The 27590-nt window shown below is 50.2% G+C and overlaps 2 protein-coding genes across 3 annotated transcripts in view; both read right to left on the bottom strand.

Moving 5' to 3' along the window:
- WDR18 (WD repeat domain 18) overlaps positions 1-1314 on the bottom strand; it is a 103593-nt gene extending 102279 nt beyond the window's left edge. The window contains exon 1 of the mRNA XM_060232823.1: positions 1061-1314. Coding sequence (XP_060088806.1) covers positions 1061-1306 — 246 coding nt within the window. The 5' untranslated portion in view covers positions 1307-1314. The remainder of the gene's footprint in view (positions 1-1060) is intronic.
- Positions 1315-21167: 19853 nt separating this feature from the next.
- The window catches only part of ARID3A (AT-rich interaction domain 3A), a 120811-nt gene continuing 114388 nt past the window's right edge, over positions 21168-27590 (bottom strand). For both annotated transcript variants that reach the window (XM_060232803.1, XM_060232804.1), the window contains exons 7-8: positions 24170-24259; positions 21168-22425 (exon numbers count right to left, since the gene is read on the bottom strand). In XM_060232803.1, the coding sequence (XP_060088786.1) occupies positions 22244-22425; positions 24170-24259 (272 nt within the window). In that variant the 3' untranslated portion in view covers positions 21168-22243. The remainder of the gene's footprint in view (positions 22426-24169; positions 24260-27590) is intronic.

Below are 27590 nucleotides of genomic sequence, written 5' to 3'. Positions count from 1 at the left end.
GGTCTCCAAATTAAGGTATTTTAAATTCAGGGCAGGCCAATTTTGGCACCCTATTGCTGACATTTCACTGTTAAGAAATATACCTGGACAAGTATCTAAACGCCCATCAAAACCACATGCTGGGGGGGGGGGGGTACAGCAGATCCTTTTAACAGGGGCAGTATATCCCGCCCTATACTCTGAATCTCTTAGCAGTCACAATCTCCTTTACCTTCCCCCTGCCCCGCCACACACAACAAACAAAGTCTCAGAGCGGCCTACAATCTCATTTCCCTTCCTCCCCCACAACAGACACCCTGTGAGGCGGGTGGGGCTGAGAGAGCTCTCCCAGAAGCTGCCTTTTCAAGGACAGTCTCAGAGCGGCCTACAATCTCCTTTCCCTTCTTCCCCCCCGCCCCAGTCTCAGAGCAGCCTGAAAATTGATCTGGAGTATGCCAGGGGGGGCTGTTTTTTGAGGTAAAGGCACCAAATTTTCAGCATAGCATCCAATTCCACTCCTCAAAACACCCACCAAGTTTCAAACGGATTGGACTGGGGGTGTGTGTGTCCAATTCTATGAGCCTCAAAAGAAGGTGCCCCTATCCTTCATTATTTCCAAATGGCGGGAAGGCGTTTATAAAGTGTGCGGTCCCTTGTGTCCCGACTCCTCCCCCCAAAGCCCCCTGGCTCCACCCCCATGTCCCCTGGCTCCACCCCCAAAGCCCCCTGGCTCCACCCTGTGTCCCCTGGCTCCACCCCCAAAGCCCCCTGGCTCCAACCTGTGTCCCCTGGCTCCACCCCCAAAGCCCCCTGGCTCCACCCCGTGTCCCCTGGCTCCACCCCCAAAGCCCCCTGGCTCCACCCCCAAAGCCCCCTGGCTCCACCCCGTGTCCCCTGGCTCCACCCCCAAAGCCCCCTGGCTCCACCCTGTGTCTCCTGGCTCCACCCACCAAAGCCCCCTGGCTCCATCCCCGTGTCTCCTGGCTCCACCCCCAAAGCCCCCTGGCTCCACCCAAAAAGCCCCCTGGCTCCACCCCCGCGTCCCCTGGCTCCACCCCCAAAGCCCCCAGATATTTCTCACCTTCCTCTGGAGCTCCCAGGCCCCGAGCCAGGCCTTGCCGAGCTGCGCCCCCAGCAGATACTCCCCTCCGAGCAGCGCCAACCCTCTGGCGGCGAAGCTCCCCCCACGGTAGCCGCCCACAACCGCCCCGGAGCCCACTTCCCACACCCAGCAGCCCGCGCCGCCCGCCACGGAGGCCGCGCCCCCCGCCGTCGCCTCGGCAACCGCCACCAGCGCCACCTCCACGGGGCCCACGGACGCCGCCATCTCCAACCGCCGCCTCACGCCCCTTCCGCGCACGCGCCGAAGGCCCCACGCGCCAAGCGGCGGACTTCCGTTCAAGGAATCCCTACTTCCGTCGTCGCTCCGGCGCCATCTTTCCATTCCGGGACGGAGGGCGGGGAGGGACAAGTGTTTGTGTTTTGCGCTCTAGCTGGCCCTGTGACGCTTCGGATTGCCTCCCACAGCCGGAAGAAGGGATAGGGCGACAGAGAAAGGAAGGAGGGAAGGAAGGGCACGCAGACAGTGATCATAGAGATGGGGAGAGGCACGGACAGGAGGGCAAAGTGGGGAGGGGGGGAAGGCCCTGGAGAGCTCCATAAACTAGGGTTCCCAGCCTCCAGGTGGGGCCTGGAGATCTCCCGCTTTCCCCACTAATCTCCAGACTGCAGAGATCAGTTCCCCTGGAGAAAACGGGTGCTTTGAAGGGTGGACTCTGGGGTCATTAGACCCTGCTGAGGTCTCTCCCTTCCCTAAATTGCAGCCTCTCCAGGCTCCTTCCCAAAAATCTCCAGGTATTTTCCAACCCAGAGTTGGTAACCCTAATTGCAATTGGCTCCAGACTACATGAATCACTTATTTGTTTTAAGCATGTATTCCACTTCTCCTGGAGAAAGCGTCCGTTTTGGAAGGTATCTGGGGGCTTTAGGGGCGGAGCCAGGAGACGTTGTGGGTGGAGCCAGGACCAAGGGTGTGACAAGCATCTTGAACTCCAAAGGGAGTGCTGGCCATCACATTTAAAGGGACCACACACATTTCGAATGCCTTCTCTGCATTATAAAATAATGAAGGATAGGGTCACCTTCTTTGGGGGCTCATGGTATTGGACCCCTCGACCCAATCTTTTTGAAACTTGGGAGGGTCTTTTGAGGAGAGGTGTTGGATGCTATGCTGCAAATTTGGTGCCTCTACCTCAAAAAACAATCGCCCAGAGCCCCAGATACCCGCAGATCAATTCTCCATTATTCTCTATGGGAATCAGTCTCCAGGGGGAAGAATGGAGTGCCCAGCAGACATTTCCCTTCCTCCCCCTGCCCCACTTTCCGTTGACTGACCCTGAAGCGGGGGAAGGCCTCCAAACTGGGGGGTCCCCTGCCCCCACCTGGGGATTGGCAACCCTACTCACTGCCCTAACTCCCACCTCCCCAGATTCCACCGTTAAATTTCCAGGTATTCTTGACTCCAGAGTTGGCAATGCTACCTAAAGAACAGTGACTTTCAGGTCTGATATGTTGATGGACATTAAGGCCTTTCACCACTGGCTTCTGAAGGTCACTGGTTTGTCTCTCTTTGCTTCCCTCCCCTCAAACTTCTAGTACAGGGGTGGCCAACGGTAGCTCTCCAGATGTTTTTTTTGCCTACAACTCCCATCAGCCCCAGCCATTGGCCATGCTGGCTGGGGCTGATGGGAGTTGTAGGCAAAAAACATCTGGAGAGCTATCGTTGGCCACCCCTGTTCTAGTGGAATATAAACAGGAAATCATGGAATGAGAATTGATCGCAAAAACTTAACCGTGCATGTCATTCCCACATAAACAGAGGCTTTTATATTCTTTGTCAGGCCTCAGATTCAGCAGGAGCTAACAGGAGCACAGCTCCTGAACCTTTCTGAGGGTTCCCCCTCTTCCTCCTTACCTACCTACCTTGTCCACTGAATAGGAGGTGCAGCTGCATAACAATCCCTGGATTAGGAGAGCGAGCAGCCAGCCAGCCACCAGGGGCTTTGCCACACCCCGAGCAGCCCTCATTAACCCCTGGAGAAGCCCACACCACCCTTTCTCCACTTCTTATGTGATTTTGGGCAGTGGGTGGCTTGGTGGCCTTTTGACTGTGGTTGGTCTAAGAGAGCCCCAGGCGAGCGAGACCTTCTTGGGCTGGCTGGATTTCTAGCTAGCCCAAGCAGGCCTCGCTGGCCTGGGGCTCTCCTTTCTTGCATCAGGTTGCTTTTGGTGGGGGGCATATGCTAATGAGTTATGCTAACGAGCTCCGCCACTTATTTTGCTACAAAACGACCCCTATTCTTAGTCAATACAATCTCCAATAGCTCTGCGGGATTCCCTCTAAGGAAATGTTGCCTGGTTGGTTGCCCCATGTTTTATCAGACCGTAACTTTATACTGGTATTTTTCTCTCAAAGGTACAGCATCTGTACCTTTGAGAGAAAAATACCGGTATAATACTTTGAGTACCTCTCAAAGGTAAAGATGAGCATCTGTTCGAACCTCTTGGCTTCTCTCATCATCCATTATTTCTAACTGCTCTTCTGCTTCGCTAGGCCTCTGCCCGCATCCTCATCTTTGTGAGGCTCTCAGCTGTACGGAGAGATCACACGATGCAGTTTCGTTATTAGACTTCCACCTAACCGTTCTTTTTTCCTCGCACAGATTTACAGTTGAACAGGATGGGATTCACTCTCTGCCTTAACTCCTTCTTGGCCCTAAAACAGGATTCCGAGTTTATCGCCGCCACATATCCGAAGAAGGGACTCATAAAAGCTCATATTGAGATAAACATTAGTTTTAAAGGCGCAACTGGACGTCTTGTTTTATCTCACCCAAGGCAAGCCTGGACTTTTCAGTATTAAGGCAAAACTGCCTTTCTCCACTTCTTATGTGATTTTGGGCAGCGGGTGGCTTGCTGGCCTTTTGACTGGGGGGGCGGGCAGGAGAGCCCCAGGCAAGCGAGGCCTGCTTGGGCTGGCTGGATCTCTAGCCAGCCCAAGCAGGCCTGGCTTGCCTGAAGAAGAAGATGATATTGGATTTATATCCCGCCCTCCACTCCAAAGAGTCTCAGAGCAGCTCACAATCTCCTTTCCCTTCCTCCCCCACAACAGACACCCTGTGAGGTGGGTGGGGCTGGAGAGGGCTCTCACAGCAGCTGCCCTTTCAAGGACAACTCCAGCCAGAGCTATGGCTGACCCAAGGCCATGCTAGCAGGTGCAAGTGGAGGAGTGGGGAATCAAACCCGGTTCTCCCAGATAAGAGTCCGCACACCAAACCACTACACCAAACTGGCTCTCCTCTGCCTGGGGCTCTCCTTTCTTGCATTGGGTTGCTTTTGGCTTGGGAGGGGGACAACATACGCTAATGAGCTCCACCACCTATTTTTCTACGAAAGGACCCCGGGGTCTTCTCCATTTCCTGCTGCCTTCAATTCTTCTTAGCACGCTTGCCTGTTTCGGCGACGTCTTCTCATCATGCAACCAAAGTCCGATACGCGTCAATTTAATCATTTAAGCTTCTAGTGAGAATTTACGCTCGATTTGATCTAGAACCCACTTCTGTGTCTTTTGGGCAGTCCACAGTATCTGTAGAGCTCTCCTTCAACCCCACATTTCAAATGAATTTGTCTTTCTGTCTTCTTTTTTCATTGTCCACCTTTCGTGTTCATCTGTTAGCAGGGTAAAAACAGCAGGGGGCACTTGGGCCCTGAGTGCTCTTGAAAAAGCCTTCCCCGCTTTTGGAAAAAAAAAATAAATCTGGTTTTACTGAATATCCTAGCTTTCTGGCAAACTCAAAACACTTCATTGCCAGATTGTGATGTTTTAGCTGGGGCTTTCTTTCTGGGGGAATGTAATGAGATGGAGTTCCGGAACTTCGTCATGGAATACGGTTGCCAGTCCCCGGTTGGGAAATGTACACACAGGAAACCACAGCAGATGGATTGAACAACACAAAGTCTTAAAGACCACTGAAATCCTTTGCATACCAAATTCTATTATATTCATAGAACACATCAAAGGAGCATTATTATGCTTGAACATAGGAACATCTGAAGCTGCCTTCTACTGAATCAGACCCCCCTTGGTCCATCAAAGTCAGTCTTGTCTACTCAGACTGGCAGCGGCTCTCCAGGGTCTCAAGAGGAGGTTTTTCACACCTATTTGCCTGAACCCTTTTTAGTTGTGGATGCCGGGGATTGAACCTGGGACCTTCTGCTTCCCAAACAGATGCTCTACCACTGAGCCACCGTCCCTCCCCAGTTAGAGCTGTTATGAACATCTGAAGCTGCCTTATACTGAATCGGACTCTTGGTCCATCAAAGTCAGTATTGTCCACTCAGACTGTCAGTGGCTCTCCAGGGTCTCAAGCTGAGGTTTTTCACGCCTATTTGCCCAGACCCCTTTTTAGTTGGGAGATGCCGGGGACTGAACCTGGGACTTTCTGCTTGCCAAGCAGATGCTCTACCACTGAGCCACCGTCCCTCCATCTCCATCACTTACTGCCTGGACCCTTTTGAATTGGAGATGCCGGGGACTGAACCTGGGCCCTTCTGCTTCCCAAGCAGATGCTCTACCAGTGAGCCACCATCCCTCCATCTCCATCACCTATTGCCTGGACCATTTTTAGTTGGAGATGCCGGGGATTGAACCCGGGGCCTTCTGCTTACCAAGCAGATGCTCTACCACCGAGCCACAGTCCCTCCCTATATCATTGCATTTAAAACATGAACTCTTATCAAAGTTCTTAACGTCACAGTCCCACGCACTTGCAATTAGCATGTCCTGCAGTCAACACGCCACGATTTACACATCCAGCACAAAATCCGGTTGCCAACTTTTCTTCTCCGATGGGTGATGTTGCCAGGTGGCGCTTGTAGACTGTAAAGCAGCTGTTATTTCTTTCACAAAATAGGCACCGCAATGTTCCCTCTAAGGTGCAGAATCTTGTGAGCGAAGATTGTACTTTGATGGATGTACAAGTTTTATATTGTTATGTTATATTTCAACTTGGTGTTGTGTTGTACTGTTATTGATGAGTTGTGTTGTTGCTGTCGATTGGCCTAGAGCCGCAATAAACTGACTGATTGTACTTTGTGAGCTACTGGTATTAAAGCTGTGAGCGACTGCATCAACGATTGCGCTCTGGGGCCATTTTTGGTGAGCAAAGACAAAAATCTGCGAGCTGGAGGCTAAAAATCTGTGAGCCAGCTCACGCTAACTCAGCTTAGAGGGACCACTGGCAGCAACGTGAATCCTAGGTTGACTTCATGTTTCTGTAGTTCTTCTCTCGGCCGCAACTAAGATCATTCTCAGTCACTCATCATAGCACTATAGCTCTCAGTTGGGGGCAGGGGATCCCCCAGTTTGGAGGCCCTCCCCCCGTTTCAGGGTCGTCAGAAAGCGGGCGGGTGAAGGGAAATGTCTGCTGGACACTCCATTATACTTTATGAAGACCAATTCCCATAGGAGTATAATGGAGAATTAATCTGTGGGTTTCTGGGGTTCTTGTGGGGGAGGGGGTTGGGTTGTTTCTTGAGGTAGAGGCACCACCTTTTCAGCATAGCATCTGGTGCCTCTCCTCAAAACACCCCCCGAAGTTTCAAAAAGGGGGTCCAATTCTGTGAGCCCCCAAAGAATAATGTCCTTCATTATTCCAAATGGAGGGAAGGCATTTAAAAGGCGTGCGGTCCCTTTAAATGTGATGGCCAGAACTCCCTTTGGAGTTCACTAGTGCTTGTCACACCCTTGCTCCTGGCTCCACCCCCAAAGTCCCCAGATATTTCTTGAGTCGGACTTGGCAACCCTATCATGGAAACAAAATTCCTCAAAAATGTTCCAGAGTTCATGTGTTTTGCCTTCATTTCCATCTTGGAGAGCCAGTTTGGTGCAGTGGTGAAGTGTGCGGACTCTTATCTGGGAGGACCGGGTTTGATTCCCCACTCCTCCACTTGCACCTGCCGGAATGGCCTTGGGTCAGCCATAGCTCTGGCAGAGGTTGTCCTTGAGAGGGCAGCTGCTGTGAGAACCCTCTCAGCCCCACCCACATCACAGGGTGTCTGTTGTGGGGGAGGAAGGGAAATGAGATTGTAGGCCGAAGCAGGCCTCACTCGCCCGGGGCTCTCCTATCTTGCATTGGGTCGCTTTTGGCTGGTGGGGGTGGCATATGCTAATGAATCATGGTAATGAGCTCCACCACCTATTTTTCTATGAAATGACCCCTGGGGGTGTCAAACGTGCATCCCGGGGGCCAAATCAGGCCCCTGGAGGGTTCCTACAAGACCCACAAGCAAGTCTGCTTTCTCCTCCCACTTTCTTCTGAGTCACAGCTTGCTTTGCCAGGCTTGTTCAATCGCACAAGAGCTACAGAGCAAAGCCTCTATTTTCTCCATTGGCTGAAGCTCCTCCCTTGGGGAGGAAGGGGAAGCGGGAGAGCTTGCTTTGTCAGGCTCTCTCAATCTTTATTCTTCTTTCAATCGCACAGCAGAGAGCTAGTGAGCCAAGCTTCTCTTCCTTCTATTGGCTGAGGCTCCGCCCCTTCTTCATCCCTGAGGGAGGGAGGGAAAGAGCCAGAGCTTCCTTTGCCCAGTTCCCTCGATCATACGGGAGAGCTACAAAATCTTTGTGTTTGCCTGTGTCCCTTATAAAGTTTATATCTCCGCTACCTGCAGTCTGAGCTCTCTGCTCACAACCTGAGTTCGATCCCAGCAGAAGCTGGGTTCAGGTAGCTGGTTCAAGGCTGACTCGGCCTTCCACCCTTCCGAGGTCGGTCAAATGAGGGCCCAACTTACTGGGGGGAAAGCGACAACGACAGGGGAAAGCAAAGGCAAAGCACCCCACAAAAAGTCTGCCGTGAAAACGCCGTGATGCGACGTCACCCCAGAGTTGGAAACGACTGGTGCTTGCACAGGGGACGACCTTTTGCCTTTTTACAACCTTGTAAGGCAGAACAATATTAACATTTTGTGCATGCGCATGAAAGCTTTCATTCTGGATCAAACTTCGATGATCTTCAAGGTGCTACTGGACCCCACCCTTGTTCTATTGCTTCAGACCAACACGGCCGCCCACCTATATCAGATGGCCTTTAGAGTACGTTCAGGGTGGAGATGGGGTTCAAAGCACAGATCCCAGGATCCTGCGTTTCAAAAGTTTGAGAGGCTCCGTTTCCCTTTCTTCTCTCTTCCTCTTTCTCCCGTCCACAAGCAGACTTCGTTGTCATCAGTTACTGTTTCACAAGAGTCCGTGACGTTGAGGCTGGAAAGACCATTTGCCTTTGCTTTAATGGGATGCTGGATCACGCTCATCCACTAACTCGTTACCCATAATTCTGTTCACTGTTTGGCCTGTGTGGGTCCAGGCCTCGTTTTGGTCAGGAGCTCACAGGAACGGAGCAGCTCTGGAACCTCTGGATTTTATTGTGCTTTCTTAACACCCCCCCCCCCAAAAAAAAAACCCTTGCTTCTGGGCTCCATTGTTTAAACCCCCTGTGAGAATTTTGCTGGACTCTTAAGAGTTGACAAACTTTCTAACATTTCCGCCCCCACACACACTAAAAATGGAAAAATAAAACATAGAAAGCAGACAGATGGAAATCTTCATCGCGCCACTGTGGCCACATATAGTCCCCCTGTGCAAGCACCAGTCGTTTCCGACTCTGGGGTGATGTCGCATTGCAATGTTTTCACGGCAGACTTTTTAACGGGGTGGTTTGCCATTGCCTTCCCCAGTCATCTACACTTCCCCCCCAGCAAGCTGGGTCCTCGTTTTATTGACTTTGGAAGGATGGAAGGCGGGGGTCAACCTTGAGCCAGCTACCTGAACCCAGCTTCTGCCGGGATCGAACTCAGGTCGTGAGCAGAGTTTGGACTGCAGTACTGCAGCATTACCACTCTGTGCCACAGGGCTCATTTAAGGGTAGTCCCCTGTGCAAGCACCAGTCATTTCCCACTCTGGGGTGATGTCGCATCACGACGTTTTAACGGCAGACTTTTTTACGGGGTGGTTTGCCATGGCCTTCCCCAGTCCTCTACACTTTCCCCCCAGCAAGCTGGGTCCTCATTTTACTGACCTTGGAAGGCTGAGTCAACCTTGTGCCAGCTACCTGAACCCAGCTTCCGCCGGGATCAAACTCAGGTTGTGAGCAGAGAGTTTGGACTGCAGTACTGCAGCTTTATCACTGTGGCCACAGAGGAGAAAGTAACTGAAAAAGTAGGATGGGAGGAAGGTTGTATGACAATTCTAATTCGAGTAGCATTTAAAGGTAGATGCTGAGCTGATAATGGTGATGTCAGGGGAGGGTGGCATATGCAAATAAGTTATGCAAATAGGGAGGGATGGTGGCTCAGTGGTAGAGCATCTGCTTGGTAAGCAGAAGGTCCCAGGTTCAATCCCTGGCATCTCCAACTCAAAAGGGTCCAGGCAGTAGGTGATGGAGATGGAGGGACGGTGGCTCAGTGGTAGAGCATCTGCTTGGGAAGCAGAAGGTCCCAGGTTCAATCCCTGGCATCTCCAACTCAAAAGGGTCCAGGCAGTAGGTGATGGAGATGGAGGGACGGTGGCTCAGTGGTAGAGCATCTGCTTGGTAAGCAGAAGGTCCCAGGTTCAATCCCCGGCATCTCCAACTCAAAGGGTCCAGGCAGTAGGTGATGGAGATGGAGGGACGGTGGCTCAGTGGTAGAGCATCTGCTTGGTAAGCAGAAGGTCCCAGGTTCAATCCCTGGCATCTCCAACTAAAAAGGGTCCAGGCAGTAGGTGATGGAGATGGAGGGACGGTGGCTCAGTGGTAGAGCATCTGCTTGGTAAGCAGAAGGTCCCAGGTTCAATCCCTGGCATCTCCGAACTCAAAAGGGTCCAAGCAAGTAGGTGTGAAAAACCTCCGCTTGAGACCCTGGAGAGCCGCTGCCAGTCTGAGTAGACAAGACTGACTTTGATGGACCGAAGGTATGATTCAGTACAAGGCAGCTTCATATGTTCAGCACCACAGAGTCACACTTTAGGGGAGGGATGGTGGCTCAGTGGTAGAGCATCTGCTTGGTAAGCAGAAAGTCCCAGCTTCAATCCCCAGCATCTGCAACTCAAAAGGGTCCACATTAAGTAGGCGTGAAAAACCTGAGCTGGAGACTCTGGAGAGCAGCTGCCAGTCTGAGTAGACAATACCGACTTTGATGGACTGAGGGATGGTCTGATTCAGTGGAAGGCAGCTTCATATGTTCAATTTGTTTCTCTTTAGGGGAGGGACGGTGGCTCAGTGGTAGAGCATCTGCTTGGTAAGCAGAAGGTCCCAGGTTCAATCCCCGGCATCTCCAACTCAAAAGGGTCCAGGTTAGCAGGCGTGAAAAACCTCAGCTTGAGACCCTGGAGAGCCGCTGCCAGTCTGAGGAGACAATACCGACTTTGATGGAGCCCGGGTCTGATTCAGTATAAGGCAGCTTACGATCATTTGTGCTAATGAGCTCCGGCACATTTTTTCCTATGAAATCACTCCTGCTTGGGTAAGCCGAGGGCTGCCAGGCCTGTCTTGCGAAATACTTGGAGATTTAGGGGTGTGGATCCTCAGGAAGGCAAGGACTTCAACAGGGTATGATGCCGGAGTCCACTTTCCAAAGTGGCCATTTGCTCCAGGTGAACCGATCTCTGTTGCCTGGAGAGGAGTTGGAAATTTGTAATCCCAGATCTCCACCTAGTGGTTGACAACCCTAGGTCAACCTGTGGTTTCCACTCACACCCAGGCGACCAGTAATAGGACTAGAAGAAGAAGATATTGGATTTATAGCCCGCCCTCCACTCCGAAGAGTCTCAGAGCGGCTCACAATCTCCTTTCCCTTCCTCCCCCACAACAGACACCCTGTGAGGTAGATGAAGATATTGGATTTATAGCCCGCCCTCCACTCCGAAGAGTCTCAGAGCGGCTCACAATCTCCTTTCCCTTCCTCCCCCACAACAGACACCCTGTGAGGTGGGTGGGGCTGAGAGGGCTCTCCCAGCAGCTGCCCTTTCAAGGACAACCTCTGCCAGAGCTATGGCTGACCCAAGGCCATGCCAGCAGGTGCAAGTGGAGGAGTGGGGAATCAAACCCGGTTCTCTCAGATAAGAGTCCGCACACTTAACCACTACACCAAACTGGCTCTCCTAGCACATCGCCACCTTGGCAGGTCCATGCTGTATCTTCGTGGTGTCGCTAAAGGCTTGCGTGGTTTTATCGGCAGCTTTCCCCTTTGCTCAAGAGACTCCTGACGCGACTCCTCCCCATTTCTCTAGCAACTTCAGGTTCGACTCCGGGACGTTCTATATCAGCTCTGTTTTCGACGGACTCTGAATCTGTCATCCTCTTGCTGTGCTGCTATACTGGGATGGCCAAACTGAGGCTCGGGAGCCACATGTGGCTCTTTCAAACCTGTTGTATGGTTCTCAAAGCCCCATTTTGATTTAATTTGGTTATGGTCCTACCTTCTGGGGCCACAGAAAACAATTCCACCCCATCCTCTATAGGACAGCCCTTCAAGGACTTGAAGATGGTGATCCTATCACCTCTCAGCCACCTCCTCTCCAGGCTAAACATGCCCAGCTCCTTCAGCCTTTCCTCATAGGACTTGGTCTCCAGACCCCGCACCATCTTCGTCGCCCTCCTCTGGACCCTTCCAGCTTAGAACATAGAATCCTAGAGTTGGAAGGAACCTCCAGGGTCATCTAGTCCAACCCCCTGCACAATGCAGGACACTCACAAACACTTCCCCCTCAATTCACAGGATCTTCATGGCTGTCAGATGGCCATCTAGCCTCTGTTTAAAAACCTCCGAGGAAGGAGAGCCCACCACCTCCCGAGGAAGCCTGTTCCACTGAGGAATTGCTCTAATGGTCAAGAAGTTCTTCCTAATGTTGAACCGGAAACTTGGACTTGGTCTCCAGACCCCTCACCATCTTTCTCGCCCTCCTCTGGACCTGTTCCAGCTTGTCTAGATCCTTCTCAAAATGTGGTGCCCCAAACTGAACACAAGACTCCATGTGAGGTCTTACCAGGTCTCGCAAACATCTCGTGTTTATTCTATGCGGCTCTTACGAAAAGCAAGTTTGGCCACCGCTCGGCTTGCTGTGATCTTTTTTTCAGCTGATCCTTCCCCCACAAGCTGGAATCATGCTTTTCCCCCTCCAAACCATACCGTTTTTTATTTCTTTCCTCAGCAGAGCTTTTCTATATTACTGCTTTGCATGGTTCCTGACACTTGTGGGGGAGGGCCCGGTACTGAAGCCCAGGCTGGAGAGAACATAAGAGAAGCCACGTTGGATCAGGCCAATGGCCAACCAGTCCAACACTCTGTGTCACATAAGAACATAAGAGAAGCCCTGCTGGATCAGGCCAGTGGCCAACCAGTCCAACACTCTGTGTCACGCAGTGGCCAAAAATCCAGGTGCCATCAGGAGGTCCATCAGTGGGGCCAGGACACTAGAAGCCCACACACTGTGCCCCCCCTTCCAAGCACCAAGAAGACAGAGCATCACTGCCTCAGACAGAGAGTTCCAACAATACGCTGTGGCTAATAGCCACTGATGGACCTCTGCTCCATATGTCTATCCAATCCCCTCTGTAAGCTGGCTATGCTTGCAGCCGCTGCCACCTCCTGTGGCAGTGAATTCCACATGTTAATCACCCTTTGGGTGAAGAAGGACTTCCTTTTATCCGTTCTAACCCGACTGCCCAGCAATTTCATTGAGTGCCCACGAGTTCTCGTATTGTGAGAAAGGGAGAAAAGTACTTCTTTCTCTACCTTCTCTATCCCTTGCATAATCTTGTAAACCTCTATCATGTCACCCCTCAGCCAACATTTCTCCAAGCTAAAGAGCCCCAAGTGTTTTAACCTTTCTTCATAGGGAAAGTGTTCCAAACCTTTAATCATTCCAGTTGCCCTTTTCTGGAGAAGAAATTTTTGAGATGGTGGAAGGCGTACGGCAGCGGCCGAGATGTAAAAGACACTGCAAGCTCATCTTCCTTTCCCTCCCCATCTCCTGCTTCCATCTTGACCCCCAAAGGCCCCTCTCTCCTGTCTTTAAAGAGATGCAGCAGACACAAACACACACGCACGCAGGCGTACATACGACACCACTTTTTTTTAAGAAGATGTCCTGGTTTTTTTGCCTCTTTAATATTCAACTTTACAAGGTTACAGTTGTCTTAAATATTTCTGAAGTTTAAATACAATCTGTATAATAATGTTATAAAATGTAAACTTTTCAGTGTTTTCAATTTTTTTCCCCCCGTTTCCGTTAAGTCACAAAGGTTTAATACCTGAATTTTTTTTTGTGTGTGAAAAAAAAGGTGAAATTCTTTTTTCAAAAAAAAAAAAAACACAAAAGAAAAAACAACAACGTCAACAACAAAACCACAGCAGCCCTAGACAAAAAAAGGCAGCCCGGGAGGGCCTCGCTGTTTTCAGAGGTAGAATGTGGCTTAAATTTTATGATATTTTAATTACCTGAGTCAAAAAAACCCGACGCGCGTCTGTACAGATTGCATATATTCACCTCATTCGTTTCTTGCCTTTCAAAACCCCCCAAAGAAACCGAAATCACGTTTTTAAAGTCGATATGCAAAAAAAAAAAGAGAAATTCATGTTCTCCCTCCCCCTAAAAAACAAACAAACAGATCAGAGCTCCCCCCCCCCTAAAAACAGTGTTTCTACAGAAGCAAGACAGACTCTTTTACAACTAACTACAGTCGTTCCCTTCCCTCCGTCGTGAGAATTAAAACGAGAAAGCCCAACGACAAACACCCCCCTCACCCCACCTGACGGAAATCCAAACCAAAAAAAATAATAATAATCATAGTTCGATCTCGTCAGGTAGTTTTGTGCACGCTCTCCACCCCGCGCCCCCCCCCCCATGACATAGGCAAAACACTTCTAAGAGCATCCATGGGGGGCGGGATATTTGGAGCCATGCTGGCTGAACTCCGGCTGCTTTGAAATCGGGGTGGGGGGAACGACAAGTCCTTTGCCCCCCCCAAGCAGTTCTGAGAAACGCAGCGATCTGGATGTCCCTTTGAACACGCCCAAGATCATGGCACGGCAAGACTCTATAAAGAGATAAAACAAGGGGGCGGGGAGGGGGGGTTGTTCTTTGCAATCTCACCTCAACCAGCCACCCCCACGACACCAAATCGCCCCCTTTGGAAAACAACGAATGTTCCCCGGAGGGTTTGGCGCAATTAATTGGCATGGCCGCCTCCCGGAAGGCAAACAGCTATGGGGCTCCAGGTGTGTCCCCGACCCCGGGCTTTATGAGAAACGGGTGCAAGGCAAATCTAGATTTATTTATTTTTTAAAGCAGTCAGACAAGTCGGAGAGCCCTGCCTTTCGCCTCCCCACCAAATCACTGCCACAGCAAGGAACGCCCCCCCCCATTTTTATTTTTACCATGCCCTCGTTCCCCGACCCTCCCAACCCCCCCCCCCCGCTCTCCCTCCCCCCCTTCCAAAATACAATCAAGATCCAAACAGCAGATTCCATTCCCCTGAGTGAAAAAAATCCAATTCTTCTTCAAGCTTGGACTGAGAGAGAAAGGAAGGAAGGAAGAAAGAAAGAAAAAAATCAGCTTTTATACCACATCTCTTATAGACGCACGCTTTTACACGCTCAAGACAAAAAAACCCAACAACAGACATACACGCTCTTTTTATATATAATATATATATATATATAATTCTGATATAGAATCTGTCCTTTCCACCCACACGCTAAAACCCCCCCACCTATGTGTAGGGGGAAGGATGATAGGTACACGAGAAAGATGATCAGGTCAACAGCCGTCTTGTGGGTGACGGTGTGGAAGGCTGGCTCCAAAACAGCTGCGGGATCCGGACCCGCTGTGTCTGGAGCTGGCGCTCTTCCTTCTGGAGAAAAGACATGTCAGAGCACTCGAGAGACCTCAAAAACGGGCCTCTCGATTGTCGAGGGGCTGGCCTACCACATCTTAGGGATATCTCGGAGACGGAAGCGTATTTTCCGGGGACGCCACAGAGTTCAACCCAGAAAACCTAGGCGAAGTATCCAAGAGGGCCACGGAACATGAGTGGAACACGCCAACGCTGGAAAGACGGGCTGTCCTACCCACAGGGGTGGATTAAAAACATCTGTCCCAATGACCATCATTTTTTGAGGGGAGGGGGACAAGCAGCACAGAGGGGCTTGCCTCTTGCCCTTATTAGCGTCCCTCTCAAGGCTGCAGACGGCACACTGCGCCAGGCAGAAGGAGAGAGAGAGAGAAGTGAGAGGGCTTCAGGGTCGGTTTGAAGAGTGGGGAGAAGACCAAGGATTCTCCCCGAGGTAGACGCTAGATTGGATCTTAGCCAGTCTGCGCCGGAGAGATTCCCGCTGTTCTTAAAACAAAACACATCTGGCCAAAGAGAGGAGGACAAGAGCACAGCTGGGGCTGTGAGTTAAGAGAGGATCACATTTGAGGAGGGGGATGTAGAGAAAGAAGCGTGCCAAGCGAGCCGAGAGGAGCAAGACAGCCTCGGCTAATCAGAGACCGGACGTGTCAAAGCAGTTGAGACAGATTTTCTTTGCGGCGATGCAGGAGGGCGGGGGTGTCACAAGGAGGCCAGAATATTCTGTGCCCCCCTTCCAAAGGTGGCGCTGAGTCATGCCAAGAGAGGCCCTGTCTAAGAGGAGACCAGAAAAATGTAAAAGAAGTAGGACTGGGGGCGGGGGGTAAAGTCAACCGATCACACCCACGGCTGAACCAGCATGGAGATTCTTCCAACTCTTTTTATAGTTCACGCACTAAGCAAAGCCACGCAAACAGACCTCTTCTGTTCACAGGGTGATCCAACATACCTGTATAGTTCAGCAAGGGATAATAATCTATTTGGGGCTTGGGAGAATAAACAAGAGATTAAAAAACAGAACCCAAAACAGGATTCCTAGACTAGCTTGCTAGAAGGCAGTTACATCTCAATGCTTGGGCTTAGATGCTAGAGAGATGTTTCGAAAATTCCATTGTAAAACCCGCTTTTTAGAAACCTGGAATGCAGCGCCTCTGACAGAACACGGATCGCTCCGGACCCATCTCCAGAGAAAAGGGAGAACGCAAAACAATTTTTTTGATACTGGTCAAAATTGATACTGGTCGAGCTTCCCAGAAAGTGAGATTGTATTCTTCCGCTAGAGCGCCACAAATCCGTATAGACCACCGCTGAACTTGGGAAGGCACCTTAAGGCTGAATGAAACGGCTGCCATTTTGGCCCAACTGAATCCTGGGAAAGAGGAATTCTGCTGTACGGTTTAAAATGGAAGGTTTGGATATCCATTAATGCTCAGCTCTCAACAACAGCAGGCTTGGGGAACAGCAACATAAGCAATTCCATATTGCTTGTTTTGTGGACACCTGTGTTCCGCAAATGGGAATGTCAGAATGCCAACTGTCAGGCCCCGAGCTATTACAGAACACCCAAACTGCATTTTAGATAAGAGAAAAATATATTAGAATGAAATCTGGCAGGGGTGGAATTCTAACAGGAGATCCCTTGCATGTTAGGCCAAACCCCCTGATGCAGCCAATCCTCCAAGAGCCTTGTAAGCTCTTGGGGGATTGGCTACATCAGGGGCGTGTGGCCTAATATGCAAAGGAGCTCCTGCTAGAATTCCACCCCTGAAATTTGGGGATATCTCAGAGACGGAAGCGTATTTTCTGGTGACGCCACAGAGTTCAACCCAGAAAACCTAGGCGAAGTATCCAAGAGGGCCACGGAACATGAGTGGAACACGCCAACGCTGGAAAGACGGGCTGTCCTACCCACAGGGGTGGATTAAAAACATCTGTCCCAACGACCATCATTTTTTGAGGCGGGGGGGGGGAACAAGCAGCACAGAGGGGCTTGCCTCTTGCCCTTATTAGCGTCCCTCTCAAGGCTGCAGACGGCACACTGCGCCAGGCAGAAGGAGAGAGAGAGAAGTGAGAGGGCTTCAGGGTCGGTTTGAAGAGTGGGGAGAAGACCAAGGATTCTCCCCGAGGTAGACGCTAGATTGGATCTTAGCCAGTCTGCGCCGGAGAGATTCCCGCTGTTCTTAAAACAAAACACATCTGGCCAAAGAGAGCAGGACAAGAGCACAGCTGGGGCTGTAAGTTAAGAGAGGATCACATTTGAGGAGGGGGATGTAGAGAAAGAAGCGTGCCAAGCGAGCCGAGAGGAGCAAGACAGCCTCGGCTAATCAGAGACCGGACGTGTCAAAGTAGTTGAGACAGATTTTCTTTGCGGCGATGCGGGAGGGCGGGGGTGTCACAAGGAGGCCAGAATATTCTGTGCCCCCCTTCCAAAGGTGGCGCTGAGTCATGCCAAGAGAGGTCCTGTCTAAGAGGAGACCAGAAAAATGTAAAAGAAGTAGGACTGGGGGCGGGGGGTAAAGTCAACCGATCACACCCACGGCTGAACCAGCATGGAGATTCTTCAACTCTTTTTATAGTTCACGCACTAAACAAAGCCACGCAAACAGACCTCTTCTGTTCACAGGGTGATCCAACATAGCTGTATAGTTCAACAAGGGATAATAATCTATTTGGGGCTTGGGAGAATAAACAAGAGATTAAAAAAAACGGAACCCAAAACAGGATTCCTAGACTAGCTTGCTAGAAGGCAGTTACATCTCAATGCTTGGGCTTAGATGCTAGAGAGATGTTTCGAAAATTCCATTGTAAAGCCCGCTTTTTAGAAACCTGGAATGCAGCGCCTCTGACAGAACACGGATCGCTCCGGACCCATCTCCAGAGAAAAGGGAGAACGCAAAACAATTTTTTGATACTGGTCAAAATTGATACTGGTCGAGCTTCCCAGAAAGTGAGATTGTATTCTTCCGCTAGAGCTCCACAAATCCGTATAGACCACCGCTGAACTTGGGAAGGCACCTTAAGGCTGAATGAAACGGCTGCCATTTTGGCCCAGCTGAATCCTGGGAAAGAGGAATTCTGCTGTCCGGTTTAAAATGGAAGGTTTGGATATCCATCGATGCTCAGCTCGGGGAACAGCAACGTAAGCAATTCCATATTGCTTGATTTGTGGACACCTGTGTTCCGCAAATGGGAATGTCAGAATGCCAACTGTCAGGCCCCGAGCTATTACAGAACACCCAAACTGCATTTTAGATAAGAGAAAAATATATTAGAATGAAATCCGGCAGGGGTGGAATTCTAACAGGAGCTCCTTTGCATATTAGCCCAAACCCCCTGATGTAGCCAATCCTCCAAGAGCTTACAGGGCTCTTAGTACAGGGCCTACTGTAAGCTCCAGGAGGATTGGCTACATCAGGGGTGTGTGGCCTAATATGCAAAGGAGCTCCTGCTAGAATTCCACCCCTGAAATTTGGGGATGAATTTCCTACAGTACTATAAAAAATAAAGAGTTCCCTTTCAGAAAAACAGAATGAGAAAGAAACACGTCTGGGGTGGAAAAGGGAATAAAAGAAGTAGGGATTCGGAGGAAAGGAATTTAGTTAAAAGGGGGAGAGTGTGCAGTGCCAAATCTCCACAAAACCCTCTCAAGGGATCTGAATCCCAAGATGGCTGAAAGTTTGTTTTTTTCTTTCTTAAGCCCTCAGATGCGGTGGGTTCCCCACAAACCGACAGGAGTCACGATAGTGATGGAAAAGCCAAAAGGCGAGATCTCTGGAGGACCGCTCAAAGTTTCCTCATGAGGTGACGGAGGATTTTCTCTTTGGCACCGGAGAACACCAGAGGAAGTAACGAGGGTGGCCTCTTTGTACACACCCCTGTAACCTCACGCGCGCAAACCCCGTGATGATCGCGGTCTGGCGAAAGGCCTCTTTGTCCCTTCTGCAAGCAACACGCCGGTATCTAAATACAGAGCATGGGGCATCTTTCAGCCCCCGCCACGCCCAACCTCAAAGAGGGTCTTTCTCTCTTTCCTCTGTCTTTCTCCTCTCCGCTCCTAGATCCACCGTTGGCTTAAAACAGAGAGGTAACGAGTTCCTGAAAGCAAAAAAAAGGCAGACAGGTTTTCACATCTAAAGAGGATTAGACCCACCAGGTTCTGCCCCCCCTCGCCAAGTACTTTTTCCTATCTCCCTCAGGGCTAAGCTGCTTTACCTTGTCATCTCCCCCACACACACACCCTTTGTCACAAAAGCTGACCTTCCCTCAGCAGCTCTGCCTTTTTCTCCAGGGTGGTTGCCGGAGACGGAAAAAATACCCGCCAATTAGGCCTACCACCTACGGTTAGCTGTGGCCAAAGTAATCGCCTAAGCCCCCTGGCGACGCCTGAAGCACCTTTGGTGCCTGCCAGTTCTCAGAAGACCACGTGTTTGCCTCCCTCAGGCTGACAGGAAAAGGGGCTAGGTTTTGCAACTGAATGCCAGGTCTCTGGGGAGCCTTACAACCTGAGAACCAAGGTCGAACCCGCAGGATCCTTAAGTCCGGCTTAACGGACGCGGCCCTTGGGATCCGGCGAACGGACCTCGCTTGCAGCTTCCGAACTCTCAGCTTCAAGCCGCTTCTGATTTATCCCTCATGCAAAAAAATTATCTCGTTTTGTCGCCGCACGATACTTGCGAGGGCCCAAAAAGGACCCGCACTGGCCCAGCTTGCGGCCAAGACAGACTTGAAAAAAATCTGGCCTGCTCGATGAAATCTCACTGAAAACAGTGAGGGCAAATGGATGTGGATGACGGTATGGCATGACTGCGGCAATCCCCCAAAGCCCGCTTTGAACTAGAAATTAAAAACGGGCCAAAAGAGAAGTTGTCAATCCCAAGGCAAACGATTACATTGGCATGGCTGTTGTCTCAAGAGTCTTCTGAAAGATCTGGAACGAATCCCAAAATGGCGACTCTCTCCAGAGAAATAATCCCAGTCCTTTTACAGCAGCTCTTCCAGTTAAGCTGGTATCAGCCACCACTGAACTGTTACTAGCTGAGGTAAACCAGGACTTTTTTTTTTTGTAGCAGGAACTCCTTTGCATATTAGGCCACACTCCTATGATGTAGCCAATCCTCCTGGAGTTTACAGAGCTCTTCCTACAGGGCCAACTGAAAGCTCTGGAAGGATTGGCAACATCACTGGTGTGTGGCCTAATATGCAAAGGAGCTCCTGCTACCAAAAAACCCTGAGGTAAACTATGCTGCAGAAGGGCTTGTATGTGAGGAAGCGTGCACCCTGGAGTAGATGTTCCCTTGGGGCACAGAAAGGAGAGTTAAGGCAATGTTCAGGGCCCCCCTCCCCGGCGAAATTAAATTAACCGAGGAGGAGAAAAACAGCATGAGCTGAACAAGCAAAGAACAACACATATATGATTGGGTTACGTGTTGTTAGGTTAGGTTTTCATTGGCTCCGAACAAGGTGCCTTCAGATGCTACAGTGGTCGTTTTCCCAGGAAGGGGAACAGCTTAAAGCTCCCCCCTCCTTTGGATCCCACTTATATATGATCTGTATATTGGCTTTAAAATAGTTCAGTGTCGATGACTTCCCATATATTGCCAAAGGGGTGTGTGTAGACGGGGACCGAACTGAAGGCGCTTCTTTGCCACCAGGAGACGAGAAAGCAGGGGGTCGGAAGGCTGAGGTAGAGGCCACAGAAGCGGCCGCTTCAAGGCAGATACGAGGCTGTTCCTGAGGAAGCCGTGTGGCGGCTTGGAGAGTTAGGTCTCCTCACGGCGGCCAACCTGTGTCCAGAGCGGAAGTTCTGGAAAAAACTAAGCCATTCTCTTGCCCATTTATAGCCAGGCTGCAGGAAGGGAGGGAGCAGGGACACCACAGAAAACAGATTTGAGAGGGTAGCTTCAACTTGGAAGAGAAGAGGCCCTGGGCTTCTGCTGATTTTCTTGTTCGCCTTGATCACGGAGCGCGTCAAGAGGGGAGTGGTGATTTGAAGCCTAGCAAGCTGCCCCTTACGATCCTCCTCCCCCTCCTAAAAACGGGAGGCTTGGCCTACAGTTGGCTGTGCAAGCCCCACCCCGGGGGCTGATTAGGCCCCGCCCCCCGTATGTAGGACCACTTGAGCTCACTTGCTAATGGGGCACATCGCCCTATAATATTCTCAGAAGATCAGCAAACAAAAAAAGCCTTTCGAAATTGTCTTCCCTGAATGAATACTAAAAATGTAGATTTGTTTGTCTGCTTTAGGGTCTGTTTTTTTCTTTTCCCTTTTGCATTGCCTTTCAAAACTAAAATTTATTTACAAAAAGAGAAAGGAAAAACTCTTTAAAGCTCTACAGATAACTTTGTTTTTAAGGGGGGGGATTTAATGCGAATAATGCTCTACTCCTTCTCACAGTTTGTAAAAATTCTTTTCTGTTGGTTTCATAATATATATACACACACGCACACACACACGCACACACATATATTATATGATCTATTAATAAAAGGAGGCTGGGGGGGGATTTCATTTGCTTTAAAAACGACGCCAGTCTGCAAAGTTGATTGTGTCCGTCTGAAGATATTCAAAAATATATATCACAATATATTTTTCAAATGAGAGAGAGACAGTGTGCAAAGCTTGGGCTTGCATGAGGTAAAAGAGTTGTGGATTGACTACGCATATCACATCAAACCTCGCATCGACCACGTGGCTCAGAAGTTCAATGACACACTCGCTGTCTTCCCCCCTCCACCCCACTCCCGGCAAAAGTTCTTTCCACCCCCACCTTTCCATATATTCATTTACCACAAGAAATTATTCAGAGCGGGAAGGAAGGGGGGGAGGGAGGGAACGGGAGCCCCATTTTTAACTCTCCCCCCTCCCCACCTTTCGCCGGCAAAAATCAAATGTCAAGTTTGGTTTGTATTTGGTGTCAGCTGTAGAGGAAATTCAGTTTGATCTTCCTTTGGGCCGGTACAGACGATATCGCCCCTCGTTCGGTGCGCTGACACACAACCGGGGCGCGGGAGCGCACCTTCCTGAGCCGGCTGACAGCTTTGGATGTCTACTTTAGGAAGGCACGTTTGATTAGGGCGCAAAGTTCAGCGTGCGGAAACCCGAACGTGTGAGCTCGTGGGCTGCAATCTGGGCCGGCGCAAATCGAGCGTCGCGCGAGTGCACCCTATTCAAACGCGCCTCCATCTTGCGGACACGTGGGAGGGGGGCGGCAGGGGGAAGTAGGTGCCGCCCCCCTCCGAAGTACAGGGAGCAGGTAAGGGGCGGTGTATCGTCTGACCCGGGGCCTACGCTTTGGCGGGATGGAGAGAAGACGGTTCGTCGGGCTTTAAGGCGAAGAGGAGTTGGTTGAGGTAGATGTAGGAGGAGCGGCCGAGCCGGCCGGAGGAGCTGCCGTTCCGCCACCGCTCCAGCCGCCTGTGCTCCCGCTGGGGGCGCTCTGCCCGCTGTTGGTGTTCCCTTTGCTGACGGAAGAGGAGGCTGCGCCAGGAGGCTGTGCAAACAACACACCTGGAAAGGGAGAGGGGAGAACGGTAGAAACGCATTGGCCCGACAGCCAGACCTGCCGAGGACCCCCAACCAATGCCACAAAAACACTCGTTATTCTGAGACAGGGCCCCCCCCCACCCAACCTTTTTGAACCTGCAGGCACCTTGGGAATTCTGACACAGAGTTGTGAGTTCCTGGCATTAAAGTTGTGAGCTACCGCATACATAGCTTAGAGGGAACACTGCTCACCGCTAACACAAGCTGTATGAAATAAATATATAAAAGAAGAATAACGAAGACTGTAACCGTAGGTTCCTTAAACATTACAAAGGATCCAAATCCCGTCTATGTATGAGACAAAACGCAACGCAGACTCGTGCATACAAAACGTGAGTCCATGTCACGGTTCCTTGCAGCGTGCTGGTGTTAAGCGGATGAAATCTCTGTTGGGCCCCGCGTTCAAAACGCCGTTATGCGACCGAATGCCAGCCGTACCGTTCTGTTTCCCGGAGGCTTCCTCAGGCATACGCGCTTGTAGGACTCATTTTTCAAAATCTTCAAACCCTTCCAAGTCATGCAAAAAGGCAGGCGTCAATTACCGCTGCTTAACACCAGGACAGTGCAAGGAACGAGAGATCCCCCGAAATGGACTAACTTTTTGTACGCACTTAAGCAAGCACCTTATTGTCGAGTCTGCATTGTATTTTGTCTCTTATATAGATGGGATTTGTATCCTTTGCAGTGTTTAAGAAATCTAAAAGGTAAAGGTAGTCCCCTATGCAAGCACCAGTTCTTTCCAACTCTGGGGTGACGTTGCTTTCACAATGTTTTCACGGCAGACTTTTTATGGCGTGGTTTGCCCTTGCCTTCCCCAGTCATATACACTCCCCCCCATAGCAAGCTGGGGACTCCTTTGACCGACCTCGGAAGGATGGAAGGCTGAGTCAACCTTGAGACAGCTACCTGAACCCAGCTTCCACCGGGATCGAGCTCAGGTCGTGAGCAGAGCTTAGGACTGCAGTACTGCAGCTTTACCACTCTGCACCACGGGGCTCATTTGAAGGTAGTCCCCTGTGCAAGCACCAGTCGTTCTGACTCTGGGGTGACGTTGCTTTCACAACGTTTTCACGGCAGACTTTTTATGGGGTGGTTTGCCATTGCCTCCCCAGTCATCTACACCAGCGGTGGCCAATGGTAGCTCTCCAGATGTTTTTTGCCTACAACTCCCATCAGTCCCAGCCAGAATGGCCAATGGCTGGGGCTGATGGGAGTTGTAGGCAAAAAAAAACATCCAGAGAGCTACTGTTGGCCACCCCTGATCTACACTTCCCCCCAGCAAGCTGAAGACTCCTTTGACCAACCTCGGAAGGATGGAAGGGTGAGTCAACCTGGAGCCGGCTACCCTAACCAGCTTCCGCTGGGATCGAACTCAGGTCGTGAGCAGAGAGCTCGGACTGCAGTACTGCAGCTTCCACTCTGCGCCACAGGGCTCTTAAGAAATCTACAGTCCCTTTTATTCTTCTTTTAATACAATCATTTCGTACAGCTTGTGTCAACCGTCAGCATTGTGCTTTTCGTTCCTGGTTGGATGAGGGAGACGTCCTGGAATGCAGGTCATGGGTGGCTCAAGCTTGCCAACTGAAGGGTAACAGAATTTAGTCGATCCGTTGGCTACGTCTACTTTCTTCCCAGCTTCCTGGAATATTTGGTAGGGGGTAAGAAGTCTGAGGAGACGCAGCGGCCCTGTCCCCTCCCCCACCCTTACCTGTATAAACGATGCCGTTGATTTCGACAGACATGCTGATGCTGTTGGTGCCGTTGGGAGCCAAGTTCATGGCAGAATCTTGGCGGTTTTCTGGCAGGCAACAAGGTGGACAAAAAAACTCTCTTCAATATAGATTGAAAAAACGACTCCCCTCCCCCACAGTATTCACATTAACTCATCTCAGGGCCGGCGCGCCCAGTAGGCAAACTAGGCGGTTGCTAGGGCGCTGAGATGCGGGGGGTGGCAAATTGGGCTCTCCCCCCCCTCCCCGGTGCCCCAGGCAAGTGCTTAGTTTGCCTCCCTCCCCCCCCTTACCACTCCCGCCGCTAGCCCCCTCCAGCCCGCCACCGCCGCCCCCACTAAAACTAAGCTCTGCCAGCTTCACAGCCCACGCCTGTGCGTTTTGTTAAGAAACTCTTTACCAAAAGGAGCAGTCGCAGGCTGCGAAGCGGCAGGGCTTAGTTTTAGTCGCGGCAAGGGGGGCGAGCCAGCGGAGCGCGGTGGCGCAAGGGGCAGGCGAGCAAACGGGGGCCCGGTGGAGAGCAGCGGAGGGCCGCCTGCCTAGGGCACTGTTCGCCCTAAAGCCGCCCCTGACTTATCTGCACTGAGACATGACTACAGTTTGAAGACATTTCTGTGGGGGGGAGGAACAGTTAACACAAATATAAGGGCCAAATAATGTCAATTCAAAACAAATAAATACTATCAGATATACCAAAATAGATGTATTTATAAGAAATTTGATAAGAATTCTGAAGATAGGACGGATTAAAAATGGTTTTATTAAGAATCTCAGCAATTCAAGGCAGGGATTAAGCGCGGCGGCCTTTCGCCCTGGTCATATAGTTTTGGTTTGCAATTGCGTGTCTTTCTCTCTTGGCCCAAAGAAAGTATATTCTCATGTGATTTGGAACTAACAGCAAGTGAAAACTGTCTAAGAAATGCGTAGGGTGTGTGGGCGTGTAGTATTATTGGTAGTATTATTGTTTTTCAATTGCAAAAACTTTGATAGCCAAAAAATGGAAAGAAACACATATACCCACACTCCAAAGTTGCTACAATAAAATCTGGGGACCTTTTATGTATAGCAAAATTGCTTTTGGTTGTTAGCACTCTACATCTTCGTCAACTTATGAAAAGAAGATTGTAACGCCTTGGTTCCCAGTAATTACCTTTTTAACCCAACAGGAGATTATCCCAAGCAGTATTATGTATCAATCGCTGACTTACTTTTAAGGCGTAATTATTTAATTACTTACTTAGATTTTTTTTTTAGAATACAGAATAAAGTTAAGCTAATTCACGTTACTGTTTATACGAAAAGTAGAATTATTAACCTCTAATGTTTTTCGACACGCCTGTAAAAAAAGTTTATAACATCCAAAAGATCGGTATTGTACAGTTTACTCTGACGACAGTTGTACCGCTGTAAAGAATAGCACAATAAAATTATAAATTGGAAAAAAAGGGGTGTGTGTGCTAAAACAAAGATTTCTTTTAGGGTTGCTAATACTCAGCTGGGGACAGAAGATCCTCAGTTTGGAGCCCCTCCACCCGCTTCTGATGAAAGCGGTGGAGGGGGGAGGGAAATGTTTTAACTGTTGTAATTTATTGAATATGTGTTTTAATATTTATTAATCTTATTGTCCTGGATTTTGTGTTGTAAGCCGCCCTGAGCCCGCCTCGGTGGGGAGGGCGGGATATAAATCGAATAAATAAATTAAATAAATGTCTGCTGGGCACTCCATTACACTCTGTGGAGGCTGATTCCCGTAGGGTATAATGGAGAGTTGATCTGTGGATATCTGGAGCTCTGCGGGGCGGGGGGGGGGGCGGGAAGGGCTGTTTGTTGAGCCAAAGGCACCAAAATTTTCAACATGGCGCCCGGTGCCTCTCCTCAAAACACCCCCAAGTTTCAAAAAGATTAGGTCAGAGGATCCGATTCAATGAGGCCCAAAAGAAGGCGCACTTATCCATCACTGCTTTCCAGTGGATGGAAGGCATTTAAAAGACAGGTGTCCCTTTAAATTTCAAGGACAGAGCTCCCTTTGGACTTCAATTGTGCTTGTCACCCTCTTTCTCCTGGCTCCACCCCCAAAGTGTCCTGGCTCCACCACCTCAAAGTCCCCAGATATTTCTTGAATCAGACCTGGCAACCCTACTTCAGATGGCAGAATTCAACGCTTCCTTGGAATTTGGATTTCTTTTTTTGGAAGGGGGAGATTTTTAGGTGCACAAACAATACAGGCCCGCTCACAGTGCAAATATTGTCGAGACGCTGAGCAAACTGAACCCTGAACCGTCTCTTCCACAGTCAGATACCTGGCTTCATTAGCTTAGCATTGACTGCTCGGGCAAGCAGCTGCTCTCTAAAGGCCCAGGGCAGAGAGACGGTGCCTCTGTGAAAGCCGCTCTGCTGGCAACTGAATGCAGGGCTCTTCCCCATATAACAGGGGTGTCAAACATGTGGCCTCGGGGCCAAATCAGGCTCGTGGAGGGCTCCTATCAGGTCCCCGAGCATCTGCTTCCTTCTCCCTCTCTCTTGCTTCTTTCTGCATCACAGCTTGCTTTGCAAGGCTTGCTCAATCGCACAGGAGCTACAGAGCAAAGCCTCTGTTTTCTCCATTGGCTGAGGCTCCTCTCTTGGGGAGGAAGGGGAGGAGGCACAGCTTGCTTTGCCAGCCTCTCTCAATCACACAGCAGAACTACTGAGCCAAGCCTCTCTTCCTTCTATTGGCTGAGGCTCCTCCCCTTCCTCATACCCTGGGGAAGGAAGGAAAGAGCCAGTTCCCTGGATCCCATGGAAGAAATACAAAGAAAGCACCTTTATGATCAACGAGTGCTAATGTTTTAAGCATGTTCTAAGTTTTTAACAAAATCTTTGTGTTTGTCTATGTCAGGGGTGGCCAAACTGTGGCTCGGGAGCCACATGTGGCTCTTTCACACGTATTGTGTGGCTCTCAAAGGCCCTGCCACCCCGTGGGACTGTTTAGAGAAAGCATTTCTCTTTAAATCATTTCTCCAAGCCAGCCAGAGTCTTGGTGAATCCTTTTCAAGTTAAAAGTTGATTTCTTTCCACCTTCCCCCCCCCCCATCTATTTGCTTTTTTCCCACTTTTCTTCCCACCACCTACTTTCCTTTCTTCCTTCCTGTCTTGTGGCTCTCAAACATCTGGTGTTTATTCTATGTGGCTCTTACATTAAGCAAGTTTGGCCATCCCTGGACTGTGTCCTCTATAAAGTTTACATATGTAGAATCATAGAGTTGGAAGGGACCTCCAGGGACATCTAGTCCAACCTCACAAACACCTCCCCCTAAATTCACAGGATCTTCATTGCCGTCAGACAGCCATCTAGCCTCTGCTGAAAAACCTCCAAGGAAGGAGAGCCCACCACTTCCCAAGGAAGCCTGTTCCACTGAG

This window comes from Heteronotia binoei, chromosome 2 (genome assembly GCF_032191835.1).
Source record: "Heteronotia binoei isolate CCM8104 ecotype False Entrance Well chromosome 2, APGP_CSIRO_Hbin_v1, whole genome shotgun sequence".
Taxonomy (NCBI): Eukaryota; Metazoa; Chordata; class Lepidosauria; order Squamata; family Gekkonidae; genus Heteronotia; species Heteronotia binoei.
Note: the sequence above shows the minus strand (reverse complement) of the source record. Positions and strands in the feature narration are given on the sequence as shown.